The sequence below is a fragment of the Chamaea fasciata genome, unplaced genomic scaffold (genome assembly GCF_029207755.1).
Source record: "Chamaea fasciata isolate MVZ Bird 193981 ecotype frontalis unplaced genomic scaffold, bChaFas1.0.hap1 SCAF_14, whole genome shotgun sequence".
Taxonomy (NCBI): Eukaryota; Metazoa; Chordata; class Aves; order Passeriformes; family Sylviidae; genus Chamaea; species Chamaea fasciata.
In genome coordinates, this window is record NW_027094099.1 from 18176399 (window position 1) to 18196755 (window position 20357).

Consider the following 20357-nt stretch of genomic DNA (forward strand, 5'->3'; position numbering starts at 1 on the left):
CACTATGGCTGATCCCCTCAAGTCAAAGGAGCTGATTTTCACCACAGAGTATTTACTCATTATAGGAAATTTCCAGGAATATGCTCTCAATTAGTTAGTGAACTGCTCAAACTCCCTGAAATTAATGAATTTTACTTCAGTGGGAAGAGAATGAGACTGATGTGGCTGGGCCTTTATGGAACTGCTCTGCTTAAAATCCCTGTGTGGACACAGGCTGCAGTTCAGCAGAGAATTCCCTCAACCTGCACTGAGCTCCTTTCAGATCTATACCTGATCCTGCAATGCAGTGCCTAAAATTCCTGTGAAGTGCCACCAGTACAAGTGGGATGTCACCTGCAACAAAACTAAGAGGCTCGGGGGTTAGAACAGCACATTACCTCCAATCAAAACTAAAGCCAGGAATCAAATACAACAAGGAGTTGAACTGCTGAAGGTTTGTTTTCATCCTGACACTAATCTCTGACAGTTACAGATTATTTAACCAGCACTAATTCTTCTTGTTAGCACTGACTTCAAACATAGAGAAGATGAAAAAATGCCACTGACATCACCAAACCTGAGAGGTTTATTGTTAACACTTAATGGGAGCACACAATGTGGTTAAGAGTTGCAGATGTTTCTGTCACTCTAATCAATCTAATAAAATGTTAATGAAAATAACCAGAAAGATTTTAAGCTTTTTATTGACTCACTGTAAAACTTTTTTTTTTTTTTTTGATGAGACAGGAAAAGAAACCGTAACATTGTGAACATTGACTTTGCATATTTTAGAGGAGCTACAAACCAAAGCAAACATCCAACATACTGGTTTTTGGTAAATAAAATTTAAACATTACATATTTACAAATCTACAACCATTCATTTAAAAAGTGCTGCTTGCAGACTAACAAAGTACCATTTTTAAATCCCAGTGAGATAATATCCAGAAATACCCCTCTCTATTATTATTATTATTATTTGCATCTCCCATTTGTTACACTAAGATTTTACGTGCAGGAATTTTCTCTTTCTTGGGATACAAATCATTTGTTTTGCCAGTGGAAGTCAAATTCATCAGGCTGTAACTGTACCAACAGCAAACCTTCTCAAATGGGACACAGCAGTGTCAGAGAAACAGCACAATTTCTATTCACATTTCAGTATTTCATCTCCAATAATTATTCCAGTGGAACCATAAGTAAAGCAAAATATATATTGCACTGCAAATGTAAAACCTTTGTTTAAGGTATTGGACATAAGCATTATTTAGTACACAAAAGGAGAAAATTCATTTCATACAAAATTTTAAATTGAAAATATGTCTCAAATATTTTATTTATTCATCTTTGTGGTACTGGAAAATATAGTCAAATTGCTTTTCTAATAAAGGACAGTGAGATTTGAAAACCGTTTCAACACTGAATTGCATGATGCTTAAAAATTATCAACCTCAGGATACATTTGGAACATTATGATTTGAATGAGGAAAATTTCCCACTTACAGTGTGTTGTTATTCCATCTCTATTTTTATATATTTCTACAGTGGACTGACTTGCAACAGACCTTATAAAACAATTCATTAAGTATAATGATTTCACTTGATGAGCTACTAGGTGATAGAGTAATTTAAAAGCACACCCAAATTAACATTGGCAACGCTTCAGGAGAGCCACGCCAGGGACGCAGGACAGAGGGATTGTGTGAAGGCTGCACGGACAACCCTGTTCCCAGCGCAGTCTCCACTCCTGAAAGTGCTGGGGGATGTTGGAAAGAAGTCAGACTGGTTGGGTTTACAAGTCTGGAGGCAGTTGGCAGTCCTTGCAAGGAGGCTGGACGGGGATGGAGGAAGGGCCACGCGTGACAGTGCTGCGCCGTGTCCTGGGGATGGGGACCGGGCTCGGCTCTTCGGCCACCCCGGAATGGGAGTGGGAAGCTGGGTCATAGCTCAGCCCCTCTAACACCCCACGGCAGCTCTGGAAAAAGCACTCGCTCTCTCTCCTTTCATGGCTTGAAGGTCCTATAGAACAGTGGCTGCCCCAGTGGCAAATGGGAAGCAGAACTGCAGGGAGATTCCCCCACGGCACACCCAGCTATGAGCTTAAGTACAGCAACTACTGGAGGCAAGATTTCCATGGTAATGCAGCATTCCTACTGTACAGAGCAGAGCAGCCATGCACACTAAGGGGTACTTACAGGGAATGTGTTCAAAAAATAGCCTGGTTATTTCACAATAGTTCAGAGGAATGAAGAGGGCATCTCTACCATGTACCTGGGTGAAAAAAGGAGCTCCATTTCATGCACAAGGAGACTGTACAAGCGTGGCAATACAAAAGAGCATCACAAATTGTTAAAATAAATTAAATGTGAAAGATGTTGTAAGTGTAGCATTGCTAGCTCCACCTCAGGTGGGGGCATACTTTCCAAAAGGTCAGCTACATAATTAGCAGCATGTTAGAGAAGAGGCATTACCCGATGGGAGCTGTATCCAAGACCACATCCTGCAATTATCATCAGCAGATACCTGCAGCTCTACACGTTTTAAATCCTTTCTTCTCAGGCCAGCTTCTTCTTACAACTTTACAGAGGTCTGGGAGGAGGTTACAGAGCTTCATAGCAGCATTACTTTTTATTTAAGCCTCTAAGGCTCGCTCTATTTCACTTAATAAAGTAAATGCGAGCTTTAAAGTTTATCACCTTTCTGCCTAACTAAATATTGCTGATTTATTATACTTGCAAACTAAAGATGTTTTTAAAAACACCTACTGGTAGGCAGACTGCAATAGAAAATCTAATGTAACATTTGAATATTTGGAATATTACAACAGCAATAACTAAAAGAAATTAGAAGTGGAAAATCATTAAGATTACTTAAAGCTATTAGTTAAAGCATGATTTAAATTTGTTTAGGGTGTTTTATACAGTTCAATGTCTGTTTTCCCACCTCCACGCAAGACTTCTGATATTTTCTCCGTAGCCTACCTTCTGGTGAGGAGTTGCTATGTGACTGAGAGCACAGAACATTTTTTAAATGCCTAGAACAAGAAAACATGAGGCAAAAGCCATGACTCCACCACAAGGACTGATATAGAAGTTTTCTTCAGAGAGAAAAAAAAAATTGTTTTGCCTGTGAAATAGAGACCGAACATTGCAAGTATGTTTAACGAAGCACAATTTGCCCCAGTAAGTTACATTCCCTATAATTCCCTGTAGGAAGTTTGTTGGATGTACTTGAGTTAGAAGCTTTGGATGGGCATTATGTGGTGTTGAACTGAGTGTTTCAAACACAACCACCGGGACTCCGAGCGCTGCGTGTTCATGGAGAACTCACTGCAGGCTGGCATTTGCTCCGTGTCACATCTGGAATGAGGCCACACTAACAAATGCCAACAGCTGAGACGGGCTGATTCCATAACAAAATCCATAGGACTCTTCAATGTGCTTTTCCCTTTCCTAGGGAGTGGGGAAGGAAGGGAACACGAGAGGAATTTCTACACAAGTGTTTCAGAGAGACATCAGTGTATTCGTTAGAGTTTTGCAAAATTTACCATACCTTCCTTCTGATTGCTGTGGTAACACGTTTTCCAAGTGTGCATGAGAGAAATCCTGGATCTCCAGTACTGTCTAGGTGAAGGTTAACATTTTCTATTCTGCTTTAAAAACAAATCACTCTTCAAAAAGTAACTGGACAAGTTACTATAAATAGCAGTGTACTGCAAAAAAAATAAGCACTGTATTGCTTCTGCAGCAAGTCCATTTAAAATTCACTCCAGTAATTTAAAAAAATTAAAAAAATATCAACTTACTATAAACAATTTAAAATATGTATAATACAACTTTGTATGCTCTTCATAACATCATGAATATTCTATGTAAACAATAGATTCTGAAGAATTTCCTTCGCTCACATTAGTTTCAGTGCATTGTTTCTGTCCACCTGTTACTCAATTTTTTTTTTAAGGGAGCTGTAATATGTTGTCCCAAGTCAGAGAACTGATTTTGTTTAGAACCTGCCTCTCCACACACCGATTTGCAGAAAGGACAAGGGACAGGGAAATAATATTTGGCCCATTTTGCTCTCTCGTCCATCTCCACAACCGCAGCCAGGCCGAATTTCCCGAGGCCTCCTGCCACAGTCCATCGCACGCACGTTCCTCAACACTGAAGACTGAGATGTTCCTTGTGACTGAAGTGGTTATTGTACACAGAGATACGTCATAGATGTCACCTCTTTAGCCAGGTGTATTTAAAGATATGGTTCTCCAAAAATCTTTCTGCATTCCATCACTCCAGTGCTTGGTGGTCTATCGCAGTTATGAGTGCTCTTCACTTGATTAGCGGTCAGACGATCGTAGGCCATTTTGTACTCTCTGTCAAAAGCATCTGCAGGAAAGTGAAAAACCACTTTAGATACCAAGCTCAAAAACACCACCCCAAATGCCAAGACAGCTGCATTTATCAGCACAAAATATCTGTAAAGTCCTTTTTATTTGGCACTTACCACAGAGTGGCACACATCTAATCTACAGATTAGTTTTTGCTGGAAGCTGAACAGCTAAGTTTGCATAAATTCATCATCTGTGCTCATCTGAATAGTTGGCAGAACTCACCTATATCAATGTTATCTCTTCCCAGGGCAACAAGTGAAAGAAAGAGTATTTCTCTGTAAAGGCTCCTGAAATGGTAAAAACCCCAATTTATATACTGCACTGATACAGCATAAAACAATTAAAAACAGATTGAAGCATTTAAAGACAACTTATTAAAAAGAGGCATTTTGAACATAATTCCTGGTTGTGACTCCGAAATATTTTAATTTCTGACCTCTGGAGAATGCCCTGGATTCCCCACACACGTACATCACCCATGGTAGGTCCCCTGGAAGTTGCACCAAGTGCACGCAGAGAGAAACATGCATTTAAACGCTCAACCAAATTCCACAAAATTTCCCCAGGCAAGGAATTTGCTGTTCTGCATTTTCACATTAGCTTGAAAAAGCAGGCAGACTAGCAAATAAACACCTTGTCAATGCTGCAGCTGTTGACAAGCCCGTTGTATATCCTAGTATAAATCAGTAAATCCAGGAAAGAAATGAAAATTCACAGGAATTAATGTTCACCAATTCCACTGCTAATTGAAAAAAACCCTGCCTAAATATGAGACATAACCTCTTGGTGCCTTTTCTGTCCCCTACCAAAGACTTAAAAACAAACCCCAAATCTACCCATACACCCCAGAAACAAGCGTGGGGTTTTTATTTTAAAACACCTACTATTTTATAAATAACATTCAGTAACAAAATTTTCACATATATACACAATCCCTAGTTCCCATTGTTCAGAGGTAAGAAAAAGAGGTGGCTGTAAAGGGGAGGGGGAGAAGAAAAAGTAGAAAGAAAAAAAATGGAGAAACTAAGTTTGTGAAAGTTACCATAAAAAAAAAGATTTACCAGAGTGATAAATTTGAGAACACTGGTGTAAAACAATGCTTCTTTTCTTTAAAAAACACACTAGGAAAATATAATACACATCAATAGGCTGATTATTGCCCAACTCTGCTCCAGCTAGGCACATTGGTTGGTCTTACCTCTGTCTTTTAATGTGTGGCCACTTGTTGAGCCTCTCCAGGATCTGACTCATTGGTCCATACACATCATTCATCTTGATGCTTTTCACCATACTCCTCAAGAGCTCCTGGTTAAAGGAGTCATCATCCTTTTGCAATAACTGGACCATTGGGTACTTCTGGGCTGAAAAACATTAGAAAGGCCGTAAGAATAAAGAGGTTCTTTGTGTAGCAAGTACAGAGTTGCTAAAAAAACAAATCTGTGAAAATATTGACGTCTATGTAGTGAACAAAACATCAAGTCAAAAAATTATCGATGTAGAACACAGAAAGCACATAAAAACTCAACAGATGCAATGGGCCATGAGCTATTTTCAGGTATGTGATCCAACAGCAGCAACAAAACTCTGAGTAAGCAAATTCTAAAAATAAGAACATGAGCTAAGTGGATGAAAGGCATCAATGAAATGTGTTCCCTCTCATTCCTCCCACCCCAGTGAAGAAAAAGCCACTGGCAATACCAGTCAATGATTTGAAACAGAAATGCTGGAAAACTAAAACTTCTTCAAGCAGTTTGCTGCTAAGCACAGAACCAATCTCCCTCCCAAAACGAGTCACCCAAACTGAGAATAGCAAACACCAAACTTAACACTCACTCTCAAACAAAAGAGTGCGATTTTGACCTGCAAGACAAAAAGCAGTATGATCAAAAATTGGTACTGGAGCTCGTGTGAACTATCCACAAAGACAGCTTTTCTTAACACACACGCTTCTGTTGCTCAAAATGAGAATTGTTTTTAAAAAATACCACCAAAATCCACAAGAAAGAAAACTTACTCTGAGCATTCCACAGAATATACAGAGGCTGCCTCGGATCCTGATGCAACTTCATATTGTCCCATAGCATCTGAATAAGAACATATTTACTGTCCTCTGACATACAGTTCCGTGGAATCTGAACAGGAGAATGCACAAAGGCATTTTATTACAAAGTCATGACAAAGGAGTTCTGTATTTAACATGTATCTTCATGTCTCTAGGTCTCATGGTAAAAAAGCTTTGTTATTAAAACTACATACAGAAGGCTAAATCTGAACGAGATCATCAGTGACATGGTCAATGAGTGTTTTTGTCTATTTTCTACAGTCCTAAAATCTAAACTTCCTCCTTCTACTGCTTAGCTACTCAAATAGCAACAAAACTGACTAGCAACTTTATCCTCCTTGAAACTGAGGATCACAAATTGCAGTGGGATGAGTAAGAGCTAAACACTGGCCCCCCCACAAGGACTGCTGAGCACATGTTCCAGAGTTTTAAATATCTTCCCTCAGCTGACACATTCCTCACCAAGTCAGGGCTGGGGTCAGCACAGTGCATGACACATTTCTAAGAGTTACTGAATCATGTAATGATTTCCTATATGGGAAAATTACCATTCCTCATATGTCAGTGTTTCCTACCAGATCCCATACCTTGGAGTTCTTATTGCAGTGCTCAGAAGAAAGTATTAATCCTGGTAAGTTGCTGGGCAAGTCCAAGCGCCTGAAATACCACACCAAATTCCAGAACACGATGGGATGATGATCTACAAAGTCTGCCACTGTTATTGCATGATCCCCTTCATTTTCAAGTAAGCTTTCAAGCTCTTTCCATACCACGAGAGGACTGAGGTAAGGAACCGTTATAGGATCAGGACTAGGCAAGCGCCATTCCAGGCCTAAGGAATCCTGCAGCAACAGAGAAAAAATGCCATTAATTATAACTAATCTAATGAATGTAACTGTCTTCACAAGGTCTTGTATGTGCTTTTGTTCCTACTGACACACACCAACATCTAAAAGCTACAACTAGCATCAGTTTAAATAAAAAAACCTAGCATTTACTGTAATTTAGGAAGGTTAATGCTGTTACACATCTCTAATCTATGGCAAACATGAAAAAATGATTTTTAAGGTAGAAAAACTACACACTGTTGGTCCTTGCAAAGTAGCAGGCAGGCTACCAGTAGGAATGATATGGCTGATCTTCTGGTTTTCCTTCTCATCTTCTTCCAAAGGACCAAAAGTACTGATGCTCCTTGCTACAGGGTGACTTGTACATTCTGACCCAGAGGCATTTTGTCTTCGTCCTGAGGGGATCTGGATACTTCTGGCATAAACATTGTCGTGCTGCTTAGTTTTGCTAGAGGAGAGAAAAAAAAGAAGAAAAAAGAATCTCAGCTTTCTTTTTTTTACTCTGAGTGCTCCAACATGTACACAGACAGAAATAAAGTGGAAATAATGGACCTGACAGTTTGAATTCTGCCTTGTCAGTCACCACACTCATTCATGTTACAGTGCAAGATTTATTCCCCCTTGCACTGATGAGGAACACAAACGTCCTCAAAAGAGTCATAAAACTTGCAGAATTACAAATAACAACATGAATTTTTATATTAGGGATGAAATGGTGCATATCAGGCAGGGAAAGCATGATGTGGCCAGCTGAGACATAAGGAAGAGGCAGCAGAGAGATTCTCTCTTAAATCAATCTATCTTTCTTCTTCAAAGAATAGAATACAAATTTATTTCAGTTGATTAAAATACATGCATATGCAGAGAAAAGCTGAGGAATTTCTAGGCACGAAATGCATGTTTACCTATTTGAATTGATATCCTCTTGGACAGACATCAGGGATGTAGTGAGGCCAACGGTGGCTGTGGTGTTACAGGACTTCCCACTCTGATTGGAGAAAAGGGATGGGAACTGCATATTTTCTGTAGAAGGGCTGGACTTCAGAAAATACCTGCAGGGAAAGCAAAAGCTTAACATTATCCAAAAAAAAAAAAAAAACCCCCCTCAAAAAACTAAATCCCCAAAAAAAAGCACTTCCCAATATCAGCATTTAAAATTGAAGGAAATTCCAATATCGTTATTACCGTCCAGGCCGGCGAAGGTCTCTGATTTCTATACTTAGAAAAGGCAGGAATAAATTGCCACAGAAGGGACACGTGGTATTGAGATTGGAATCATCTGCTGTCCAGCCTGCCATGATTTCTTCATCGTGAACCAAACAGTCACAAGTCCGACACCGAGAACAGCTGGAGATGAGGACCTGCACAGGGCAGGAACAGAACCCGCTAGAACATGTTCCCAAAGCTACTTTTGTGTCACAAAGCACTTAAAACTACAGCCAAAATCTTTGCTCTCTGATATATTCCTCCCACTTGCATACAAGTGCATCCTCTTATTGATTCTCAAATGAAAATCAACCAGTGGTTTAATATTTCTATTAACAATAACGTTATCTCTAATCTGCCAGCATAAAAGTAAAGAAATATTTATGCAGCTACATAAATTATGATTAGAATTTAAATACATTTTTGTAGTGACTATCAGTATTACAGAAATGGGGAAAAAAAGATGCAAATGAACGGTCATTAACCTAAATCCAGTGGATGGGAAGGAAAAGCAAAGAAAATAATGAAGAGCCAGCTAAACCAGCCTAACAGTGAAAAGAATAATGATCTTACTAGAAGTTACACCAAGAAATAGGTAGTTCTCTCCTCTGTATTTTTAAACATCCAGTGCTACTTCAGACTTGGTATTTTCACTTTGAACAAGTTTATCTCCACAAGGGATTTAGATGCCTGAATTCAATTGCATCCAATAGCAAACTCCTGAGAACTGAAGTATTAAGGACCAAAAGATGTGACTGAAATAAAGACCTTCCTAGAGCAGGATTTGATATTAAATCTACTTTGTGACAGAAGTATCCATCTTTCAGTACTTTAGTTTGAAGCTTTGAACTTTATACTAGAGATACAGAAAATATTTAAAGACAAACGCTCCAAGTCCATCAATTAAATCAGTAAATCATCCTGTACCTCCATGGCATAGTTCTGGAACACACTGGTACTGCTGGTGCTGCAGGAAGACACCAACTCTGATTTGTCAGGTAAAGGGAATTTGGAGAGAGAACCTGTTAACAGAAGAAAGCCAAAGCACTAGTTATTCAGAAAATGCGTTTTTAGCACCCTGTTCTACTGCTCAAACAATACTGCAGTTATAATAAAATGTGTGATGGAAGATGCAACAAATGAGATACACTGGTACAGAACTGTGGAGTGTGAGGCTGCCATCTGCCCAGCACCAACCAAGGCAAAAATAAAAGCTACCAACAAACAATTTCCATATGTTCATTTTTCTTTGTTAACAACAGTTGGTAGCTTGGAAACAAATTTTAAGTAATTCAGAGCCACACTTTCTGTGTGGACAAAAACTTAGGAAGGACAGGAGGTGCTGTTTGCACCCCAAATGACATCAGTGATACAACAGTCATGACCAATTATCCAGCACAGATTAGAAACAAAAATCTACAGTCTGTCTGATAATCAGCTTCAACAGTGACTTCTATAATATAACAACAGATCTCTAAAAAGTATTTTTACTACTTTAAGAAAATAGAACCAGAACAACAAAGTTACCACTACAGTGTTTTTATGGATGCTTTCTGGAGCTGTACAACTTAACAATTAAGGTATGAATACTCAAGGACTCAAAGGGTTTCCTATTTGAGTAAATTTTCAGGTTGGAAAAGAAAAATTTAATTCTTCCACAAAGAGGACTAATGACTGGGGTGATCCTAAACTGAGAATTATGAAAGAACAACTTTTAAAACTGGAATGTTTTTGTTCTAATAGATGAATGCCATGCAAAAGCTGTCTCTTACCACACTGGTCAAATTGCTTGGCTGAGCTATCATGGGAAGCTGAGCTTTCCAGGCTTGTCTTGCTGATGCTAATTCCCTTAATTTCTGATGTGGTGTTCTCCTGAGGAGAAGCACTTTCAAAATCATTGCAGACATCTTCATCAGTGAGAGAAGTAGATTCTGAGTCCAGAGCTCCAAGAGATGAAACACTTGCTCGGTCTGAATTTTGATCCTGAGAAAAGAAAAGAAGGTCCAGTGAGAAAATGAAAGGAAAGCAAAAATATTTCCAAAAAAAATAGGGGCAGCCTTCTGTGTCTCAGTAAATTCTAGGCATGACTCTCCCTCCTTGGAGGATCACAGACCTGTGTTCAGAACTGATGCTAGACAAGGCAAGTCCCACTCTGGGTTAAACAACTACACCAGGATTCTTTTTGAGATTCTCCTAACAAAAATAATTAAGCGACGTCATGACCATTTTAATTCTGTAACTTTTTCACCCCACTACTACAAGAATTACCAGCAGCTGTAGGAATACATTAGGACGGACAAGGCAAGTGTTTCTTCATTCCCAAGGACTGGGAACAAAAGTAGTTTTGGTTTGAATAGATAGCAGCAAACAACATCCTCACAAATTACCTCAGATCAAAATAAGCTTTAAATTATTTTGGCAACCAATACAACGAGATTTCCCCTTACTCATAAAAGCAATAAAGACTTCAAACCAGTATTTGTTTCTGTAAGTGTTTTCTTTTTAGGTTAAAAAGAGAAGCCAGAGCAGTCTCTGTTCTGTCAACACACCTATGTTCTCCCATTAAATATATTCAGAAACCAAGTAGACTAAAATTTTATTCAGGATATTAAAATTAGGGTCCTGGTATATCAAACATGTTTAAAACAACTTAATGTACATAGTCTACAATGGCACATGTCATGCAAGGGATTCATCACTTGTGAGTCAGTAATTAAACCTTTACCAAGTTTTTTCCTCAATTTATAGGTTCTTAATAAATATTTACCTTTGCAGATGCAGCATACATTGCAAATTTGGAGTACCACTTGCTTGCTTTCTCGGCAACTCCTTTTCCAGCAGAGAACATGCTGCTTTTCAGAACATCAAACTTGGGAGTTAGCAACGTGTCCAGGTTGAACGATGGTGATGACACAAGTGTCAATGCACTGGTTGTGTCCTGCTCCTTGGCCGGGCTGTTTGGGGAATAAGCTGGGGAAGACCAAAGCCTGTCTCTTGGCCTTTCTTCATTTTTTGCATGGTAGCTCTTGGATTTGGTAAGACTGGGTGGCCTTGGGGAGTTTGGGGGAAGGCTGGACCTCCTGCAAGGCTGGATGATGGTTGGGCTCCTTTTATTCGCATTTCTGTCATCAAAGGGTTTCTGCAGCTCAATGCTTGGGGCACGACTGGACAAAGGGCTGCTCATGTTGTTCATGTACATGACTATTTCTTCAGCTAAATCTCTTCTTGCAGATGGAGTGGAAACACTTCTGTCATCATCATCCTCCTCCTCCTCTTTCTGCTGCTCTGTCTCAGCAACCAGCAGAGACAATGGATCAAATCCAGTTTCAACATCTGTTTTTTCAACTGGCTTTACCGGAAAGCTGCTCTTTCTTTGCAACTTTTTAGATTTTTCATTGGAAGTTTTCACTGCTGTAGGTGTTTCAGGTTCTGCATCCAGGTCTTCCAGATCAAAGATAACAGGAGACTCTGTTTTATCTGTAAAACTGCAATCAAAGGCTGCATCTTCATCACTGGATTCTTTCTCCAGGCTTTCCCTCTTAGACTCTAAAGAGGAAGATCTGATGTTAAGAGTTTTTGGCCTTATGCTTTTCTGTAACGCACTGGATAGAATTTTGGCATCAGCTCCCAGTTTTTCAACCATTTCTCCAGGGTTTGCTTCCTGGTTGATTCTGTTCATCATGAGTCCCACTAAGCCATCTGCACTCAGGTTCCGGCTCCTGCTTTCCCATGGCATCTCCCTCAAGTCAGCTTCCACTGCACTTTTATGTCTTTTTCTTAAGGATTTACTTTTTATAACTTCTGTTTCATTGGTATCCTCAAAAGATGATGTAAACAGCAATCCAACAGAACTCTCTGAAAAACAGATGGAACAAGGTGCTTTATTTGCTGCTGTACAAGAAAACTAAATGAAAGTACAAAAGAATGCAAATTTGTCTCATCTTTCAAACATTTTACAACACAGAGATGGAACTGTGTTGTGCTAGAGGTTGAAATATTGAGCTGACTACGGTCATAACTTTTAGGAAGGGACAGACAATAAAACGCTTAAAAGGGGGTAAAATCATTCAACCTAAAGAGCATTTTGAGAGACATCATCAAGTCTCAGTTGTATTTACTTCCCTCTCTTGGAGACATTGCTACAAGGTTTGAAAGCTAAGGATAACACAGGGATCGAGGAAATTGCAAAAAAAGCATCACTTTCTAATTCGATGATTTAGAAACAGAGCCAACAAAAGGAATTACTGTCAGAGAAATCTCCCTTGTTTTTCCAGAGTATAAAGATACAGACTTTAAAGTATTTTGCAATATTTCAAGCATAGCTGACAGTATTATAATAACCAGATCTGACATTGCTAAAGACTCATGAAATGCCTGAAAGTGTCTTTTGAATTTTTCTGCACAGCAATTCCAATTTCAGCTTGTCCATCCTGAAGGAATTAATTACTTGCTGGAGATTATAAAGAAAAAAACCTCAAGATTTTGATGTTTTGTAAGCATATGTTAACTACAGCAAAAAAAAAACCCAAAAACAAACAAACAAACAAAAAACCCAATAAAAAAAACCTCGAAATGCAGAATATTCCCATTCATCTTCCTGACACAGCACATGCTGACTCCAGCCTAAACTCTCTCTCTGACTTGTCATCAGCCACTGCTATTACAGCAATAAAATACTGCAAAATCAGTGGAGAACAGAACTCAGGAACAACTACTCAGAGCCCATTAGTAACAAATTTTGTCTGTATTTTCCCTGCACTCACCCCTGCTCCCTTGTGCCACGGTATTGTCAACGGTGCCGTTGAGCCGCACGATGCTGGAGGTGGCTTTGTCATCCCCGGAGTTCTGGTAGTTCAGTTTGGGCAGGCAGTCCCCACTCCCTTTTGTGCTCTCCACTTCAGACACTGCAGACAGAGAAGGACAGGGTTTTGTAGAATCCAAGGAACATCCCTTAAATCTCAAGACCCCATTACCTACTGGACACCTCACACAGGATTAAGGGACACCTTGTTGTGCCCATCCCATGAGGCACAGGCTGATATCTGCCTGGGCAGAGGTTTTCAGTAGTGAAAATTAACTCCCAGCATTACTTCTGGAATGTTCCAAAAGCCAGAAATTCCATAAGCTTCTCTACACAGAGCCCAAAAATCATTCCAAAATATGTGGTGGTTGTAAAGATTAAGACCACCCACATTCACTTGCATAGAAGTGGCGTAAGAGTATTTTTCTCCTGTCTTTGCAAGAGCTCAGCTTCACACAGATCTCATTTCCCCCAGGACTACACAGGAGAAATGAAGTAAATGTGAATATTCATATTCAACTCTTTTAGATACGAAACAAAAATTCCATTGCAGGTGATTACCCAGAACAGAGAATGATTTCTCTAAGGAATTTTGGCCAACTTTAATATTATCAAGTTGTTTTCAAAAGTGCAAAATGTTCTAGCACATCAAATTATAACAGAGAGGCACATTTGTCTTAATTATGGCCAAAAGTAATAAATTTGGCAGAAATAATTTTCTGCATCCTCAAAAGCTTTATTAAACATAAACAACTTGGTCTGTAATCTTACATGTATGTTCTCATGATCATGGGTAAGACAACTTTTCAAGAAAATTGAAGAAAAAAATACAAGTGCTGAAAGGAAGACTGGTGAAAACACTGAAGTAATTTATCTAACTTTTATATCACTTTTCAGACTTTTACATCACTTGACAATGGGATAGTTAACCCAAATAGCAGGAGAAAGCCCACTGAAAAATTTAAACAATTATATTATTAGGGGAACATTTACTAAGAAGGGGATTTTCCATGAATATACATGGGAATCTGTAGTGCTTTTACAATTTTACTTCACAATCTGATCTTCTGCATTCTTGTGTGAAGTTGATGCTGCTCAACTGCAGTTGAAGGAAACAAGAGCAGCAGATGCAAAACCTGAAGAAAAAACCCATCCCATTCTGATGCATCTCCCAAACTGAGAATTCCAAGGAGCTGGGTAATTCAGGCCTCTCAGACTTGCAAAATTTCAGCTGCTCTCCTCTTACAGGATTTATAAAGAAACCAGACTGGTGGAAAAGGCTTTTCTGTAGATTATGCCTATGAGGCAATTTCATTTTTTTTAAAAGACAAAAACATTAGGCTATAATTATCATTAAGCCTTTATGCTCCCATTATCACTTATTTGAAACATGAGAGAAAAAAGAACTGTAATTTTCCAAATGAAATCATTAGACATCCAGAAAATTACACTTGGAGAAAGAACTTTAGGCATAAACTGGCATTATCACACACACTCACTGTGAGGAATCAGCTGTCCCACTTAGCTTTTGCTGGAATCCTTATTTATCCCCAATGAACCAGACATCTGTATTCACAAGATACGTACAAGAACTGGAGTCACTCTCTCTCTTGTCCTCCTTTTGTTCTTGGATGTCTTGAAGACAAGTTTTCCCTTGCTTGGCTTCTTCTTTGAGTGATGTGTTATTGGCAGTGTCTGAAAGTCCCCCTATCAGTGCAGGGCAACATCAGAATAAAGACAGTTATGGTTTTAATAGTGTGACATTGTTCAGGGGAATAAATTGAATACCAACAGTAATTCAAAGGCCTCTTATCAAGAACATTCCAATTAACAGTGAACATTTTACCACCACCAAAAAAAAAAAAGACGACTAAAAGGATTGGCTTATTATAGTACAAACACTGAAGTGATCCTTTAGAGGATGAAATTAAAGGGGTAATGGGCATCATTTCTTTTCAAATACTAAACTAATGCACTATTTGACTTTAATTCTGTTGCCTGGTTTATTTGACCAAAAGGTCACACAGCTTTTCAAAAACTCCAAGAGGCATCTAAACATGGTTTCGTTTTAAGGTAAAATGTCTCTCAGAAAGTTTAATGTTAACAGAAATGTTAATGCATGTGATTCTCCTGGTTTTACTCTAGAAAGTGAAAAAAAATTAAACAATGCAGTGGCAAATATCAGTTTGTCTGCAAAACTAGATAAAAAAATCAACCAATATCACCCCAAAACCCCCTGCAAACAATTCAAGCCACTTTCTCTGGTCATTCTTAAGCCAAAGCATTGCCCAGGTGTAATTAATAGTCTATCTCCAGGATCAAGAGGGTCCAACATAATTAAAAGTTTCTGTCCCTCTTTTCCCTAAAGAGGTTGCACTGAATGGCTACAGACAGGGTAAAAACCTTGTTGCTATGGTAAAGAAGAAAATATTCTGGAATTTATGGGAGAGTTTTTTTGATTTCCTGAGGAGTTAGCACACATTCCAGCTAAGAGATTTCATGCAAAGTAATCTTGAAGAATCAGATGATGTCAAAAGCAAATGCTATTAATTATATAAGTGACAGTTATTTCATTAAGGATTATTTACACTTCCTTAGTTTACATGGTCTGAGTTGCAAACAACATTGCTAAGCTCTTGTACAGTGCTTTGCATGGCTGGATTTCAATGAAGTGCTTTATCAGGAAGCTCAGCTCCATGAAGAACGAGCAGAAATAAAGCAAAATTGTTCAAGGCCACCCATAAGGTTAATGATAGAGCCAGAAGTAGGACTGGAGTCTTTGGGGTCCAGAGAAATAATCTAGCCATAAGGCCATCATATATGTTCTGTTTGTCAGGGCAAAGATTTATTTGTACACATTTGGAATCACAGAACAGCCCTGGCTGGAAGGACTTCAAAAGTTGAGTCAGATGAACCACATACATTTATAAAAGTATGTTGTAAAGGTCTTCCAAGGTCAGCCTGAACTAAACTAAACTGCATTGCTTCATTGCATTTACAATGTACTATCATGCTTTACTCCCAGAAAGTTATAAATATCATGGAAAGTAGTACCTTTAAAAAATATCAATTACAGGCATGGCCATATGACCATTTGATGTTCACATTAGCTAAGTCTTTACTGGGAGAAAAAAGGAAAGAAACCCCCAAATTTAAAGCCTCACATATTTTACTTATATTCTAGATAAAAACAAATATGAGTATTGCAGGTGGTATGCAGAATCTGCGATCAGTACTGCAAACTCAAGGACTAGTTCCAGTTGCTTCTTAGCTAACATTAAAAAAAAAGGGGGAAAATAAAAAAAAGGCAAAGCTGGACAAAAGTTTCTGCCATTTATAAGACTGATTATTGGATGAACCAGGATAATTATTACAAATTTCAGGTTCATATTTTGTTTCCATTTGTCTCATGAATAGCTGATACAATAAATGAACAGAAGATTATTTCAGATTGAAAGGCAAGTAGGAGAGACTGCTTTTTAAAAATTTTGCAGGACCTATTGGGTTTTCTCCTCTGAAACAGTTTTACTGAACTCACAAAAGAAAGACTTTTGAAGTAACTCTCATCAGCATGAAAATATTAAAAAAAAAATGATGTGAATACTCTACCAGGAGCAGATGTATGTGCAGTGCTTGCTGGTAGCTTTTTCAATGCTTTTTTAAACTGTGCTATTCCTAAGACAACATTTCGTATCTTCATCCAGAGGAAATAGCCACCTCGATTGCTTGAAGGCCAGGTGCTTTCCAAAACTGCCTATTTTGGAAATATCAAAATCAAAAAGTCATCTTTAGGAACAGTCAGGTGTGAAAGCAGTAGCTTAAATTTCAGATCGAGTTATATTGGCGACACTACAGTAGATTTCTAAACCTACAAAACGATTCTGTTTTGTGCTTCTTCAACTTACAAGAAATGACAGAATCACACCTGAACTGCTCTGTAATTTTCCTCCCTTCTATTTCCCTGGATAAAAATGCATTTCCGTCCACCCCCCCATTCTCTTTAAAACCTACCTTGTTGTAGTAGCCATAGGTGATGGCATTGGGGTCGATGCCAGCCTTCTGCATCTCGAAGAGCACCCTGACTGCCAGCACGGGCTGCCCGTACTGCCCACACAGCTGCATGAGCACCCTGTAGCACACCTGCAAACACACACCAGTGAGCCCCGGGCTCCAGCTCTGCTCCACCCTCACACCCACAGGCTCCTGCTCCTTTTACCTCGTCAGGTGGATCGATTTTTTTGGTGTGCATTTTCTGTAGCACATCGTAGGCAGTTCTCAGAGCCCTGACTTTGGAGTGGCAGACTTTCACATAGGCAGGGAGGCAGATGAACCAAAGGCCGTAGCAGTGACGGAGCAAACACCTGGACCACATCTGGGGGATGGAGGAGTACTTCTTTGCAATTTTGTGGGCAGATTTAATTTCCTGGAAAGAAACAAGGAGATTATTTGTGTGTGTTTATACCTACATCACACAAAGCTACATGTTAAAAACTGAACATGCACCATTATATCTATGGAAACTGCAATAGTAATATTAACAATATGATAAAATGTGCAGGAATATGAGAGCAGTGAGATCGATACCAAAACCAGTCACTGTGCAATATTCCACTGCTAAAACTTGGCATTTCTTTAAATCTCTATTACTTTGAAAGTTAGAGTCCCTCAAAGCTGTGAGGTGAAAAGCAATCAAGAGTGGATGTGGAAAACTCATGGAGAACAGTGTGAAGAAAGGGGAAGGGACAGGGACAGCACAGCAGGCAGCAACCTGTACAAGGGGGCCTTGTAGGATATGGTGCAGGCAAGAAGCACATCCAAAGAACAATTAAGACAGCAACCCTACAGTCCCCAGAGCAGTAAGAACTGAAGAACCATCAAGCTGCAGCCACTGCCAGTCAGGTTTTACAGCCAAACTCAAGCTGTCCCCTTCCAAAGCACCTCACACTCCAAGAACACCAGCAAGTACCTGTTTGGTTCTTCTGAACATTGGTGATGGGCTGTTGGGGCTACTGGCTTTTGAGGACAGTTTGTTATTTGGTGCTGTGAGAAAGCCTTCAGGTCGTTCAAACAATTCTAGCTTTAATACCGGAAATCCATTATAGCTGTAAGAGAAATGTGTCAATTCTGGTAAGTCAGCTCCAAAGCAAACATGTCACATAATAGCAAAGGAAGTCAACTACACACCTGCACCAGAGGCTTCCCAGGAAATAAACACAGAAGTAAACCTTTAACAACCTCACTGACAAAGTGGTTCACTAATCCCTCAGCATGGGCTCATATGCCTGCACAAACAGTCTCAACCTGTTATTCAGGTAAGCAACTTAAATTGATGAATGTATTTACTGTCATAGCATTTTCTTTAATTAATGTGTCAAATGCATTAGTATTGATTCTAGTTAATAAAAGAAAATAATCTGTGTGGCTTAGTCCCCAGTGAGCATCACATGACTGAGGTTTCTGAAAATCAATAGGAACAATATGAAACTATCTAAAAGATTAAATCAGATCAGATATAAAAATATTTCTCAGAATTAATGAAGAAACCAACAAATTTATCTGACATAATTATTAACACTAGTTTTCAGTGATTCTTTCACATGTACACTCTTTCCACAGAGTATCTGCAGTTTGTATCATTATCAGTAACAGCAGCAGGACAACAGACTGGGTCCACACATTTCAACTTTAGCCTTAAAAGGTGTCAACAGCCAGCACAGTGTAATGTGATGACTACCAGCTTTATTAAGTAATATTGCTTCTGTGTGTACACACGCAAAATTAAAACTTCAAAAGAACTGCACAACAACCATTTCACACAAACCTTTTACTTGAACAACATAAAGGGACAGGAAAAATCTGTACTTCCTGACTCTCCCAAGAACCTAGAAATAAAGCTCGACAAGGGCAGCTGTTAGGATTTTGGCTGGCATCCTGCTGTGTCCTTAGGTTACCTGTATTGCAGAGGGTGCTCTTCCCCGTTTGGCAGATGAGGGATCTCAGGGGGTGTTATGAAAACTGTGTGCTCGCTCTTGTAGGACTCATCCAGCTCTATAAGTCGTGTTTCCCCAGTTTTATCCATATCTACCTGGAGGAGGAAGTTAAAAGAAAAAGTAGTTACCAGGGGCATTGTATTTTCTGCTGTTAGCAGCCGTATGATCAACAGCACAGAGTCTGCATTAGCTTCAGAGAACAGCACCTTAAAATGCAAGGACACCTTGCAAAGTTATAATGACAATAGTAAGTGTTGCACTGGTTTTGTGAACTTCACCCCAACCCAATACCCCGTGTTTAATGGTATAGTCTGAATTGTCTGTTTTCGGGTAAATATTTTAAGTAGTATGCAGAGATTAATCCTTCTGAACACAACCATTTCTAGAATCATGTTTCCAACTGCAGCAGTAACTTGAACTTTATTTTTAAATATGAAAATAAGAGCTATTTCCCCCCTTTTTAAACACAGAAAACAATACCAAGCTTTATCAAATTGTCTGATAAATACAGAAGGTACTACCAGCACCATCCACAACTGCAGTCACTTACACAGCACTAACTGTCTTGACAGTTTGCAGAGACTGCAGAAATTCACATGCACTCCAAGAGAATGGAACATAAATGTGTGACCTCACTGAAGTTAAAGGGAGACAGGCATAGCTTTGTTTTTCTAATTTAAATTACTTAAAAGGTTTAAATGGCAACCAAATGACAGCCAAATGGTAGAATACTTCAAAGAAATGAATAAGCAACCTGTGGAACCCAAGAATGCCTTTTTTTTTTTTTTTTGCCTTAAGAGTTTGGCAACAGAGAGTTAATGTATAAAAAGATGCATATTCCACAGTTCTGTCCCTCCAGTGAGGTGCAAATATATCAAGTAGTTTCAGTAAAATTCTTGAATATTTAAAGTTTGATAAACATACAAAGAGGTGTCCTTAATTACACATTTTGCTGCATGAGACAGATGGAAAGCATTAGCAAATTGAACCAGCCAAGTAGCAAGAACATATGGCTCCTGAGAAGCAGCAGTAAACGAAACCTTACTTGCAATTTAAATACTTCTAAGGATGTAAAAATCCCACAG

The 20357-nt window shown here is 39.0% G+C and overlaps 1 protein-coding gene across 5 annotated transcripts in view; it reads right to left on the bottom strand.

Moving 5' to 3' along the window:
* Nucleotides 1-666: 666 nt before the first annotated feature.
* The window catches only part of DENND4A (DENN domain containing 4A), a 47689-nt gene continuing 27998 nt past the window's right edge, over nt 667-20357 (bottom strand). For 3 of the 5 annotated variants that reach the window (XM_066196640.1, XM_066196638.1, XM_066196639.1), the window contains 18 exons: nt 19234-19367; nt 18249-18384; nt 17499-17705; nt 17294-17422; nt 16892-17036; nt 14870-14989; nt 13245-13385; nt 11249-12336; nt 10254-10464; nt 9409-9503; nt 8461-8636; nt 8181-8327; nt 7513-7723; nt 7015-7269; nt 6380-6497; nt 5564-5726; nt 4588-4652; nt 667-4360 (listed from right to left, as the gene is read on the bottom strand). In XM_066196640.1, coding sequence (XP_066052737.1) covers nt 4224-4360; nt 4588-4652; nt 5564-5726; nt 6380-6497; nt 7015-7269; nt 7513-7723; nt 8181-8327; nt 8461-8636; nt 9409-9503; nt 10254-10464; nt 11249-12336; nt 13245-13385; nt 14870-14989; nt 16892-17036; nt 17294-17422; nt 17499-17705; nt 18249-18384; nt 19234-19367 — 3678 coding nt within the window. In that variant the 3' untranslated portion in view covers nt 667-4223. Of the gene's footprint in view, nt 4361-4587; nt 4653-5563; nt 5727-5860; nt 6226-6379; nt 6498-7014; nt 7270-7512; nt 7724-8180; nt 8328-8460; nt 8637-9408; nt 9504-10253; nt 10465-11248; nt 12337-13244; nt 13386-14869; nt 14990-16891; nt 17037-17293; nt 17423-17498; nt 17706-18248; nt 18385-19233; nt 19368-20357 lie in introns of those variants that run through there. The other 2 variants (XR_010723067.1, XM_066196641.1) reach the window with 2 other exon arrangements.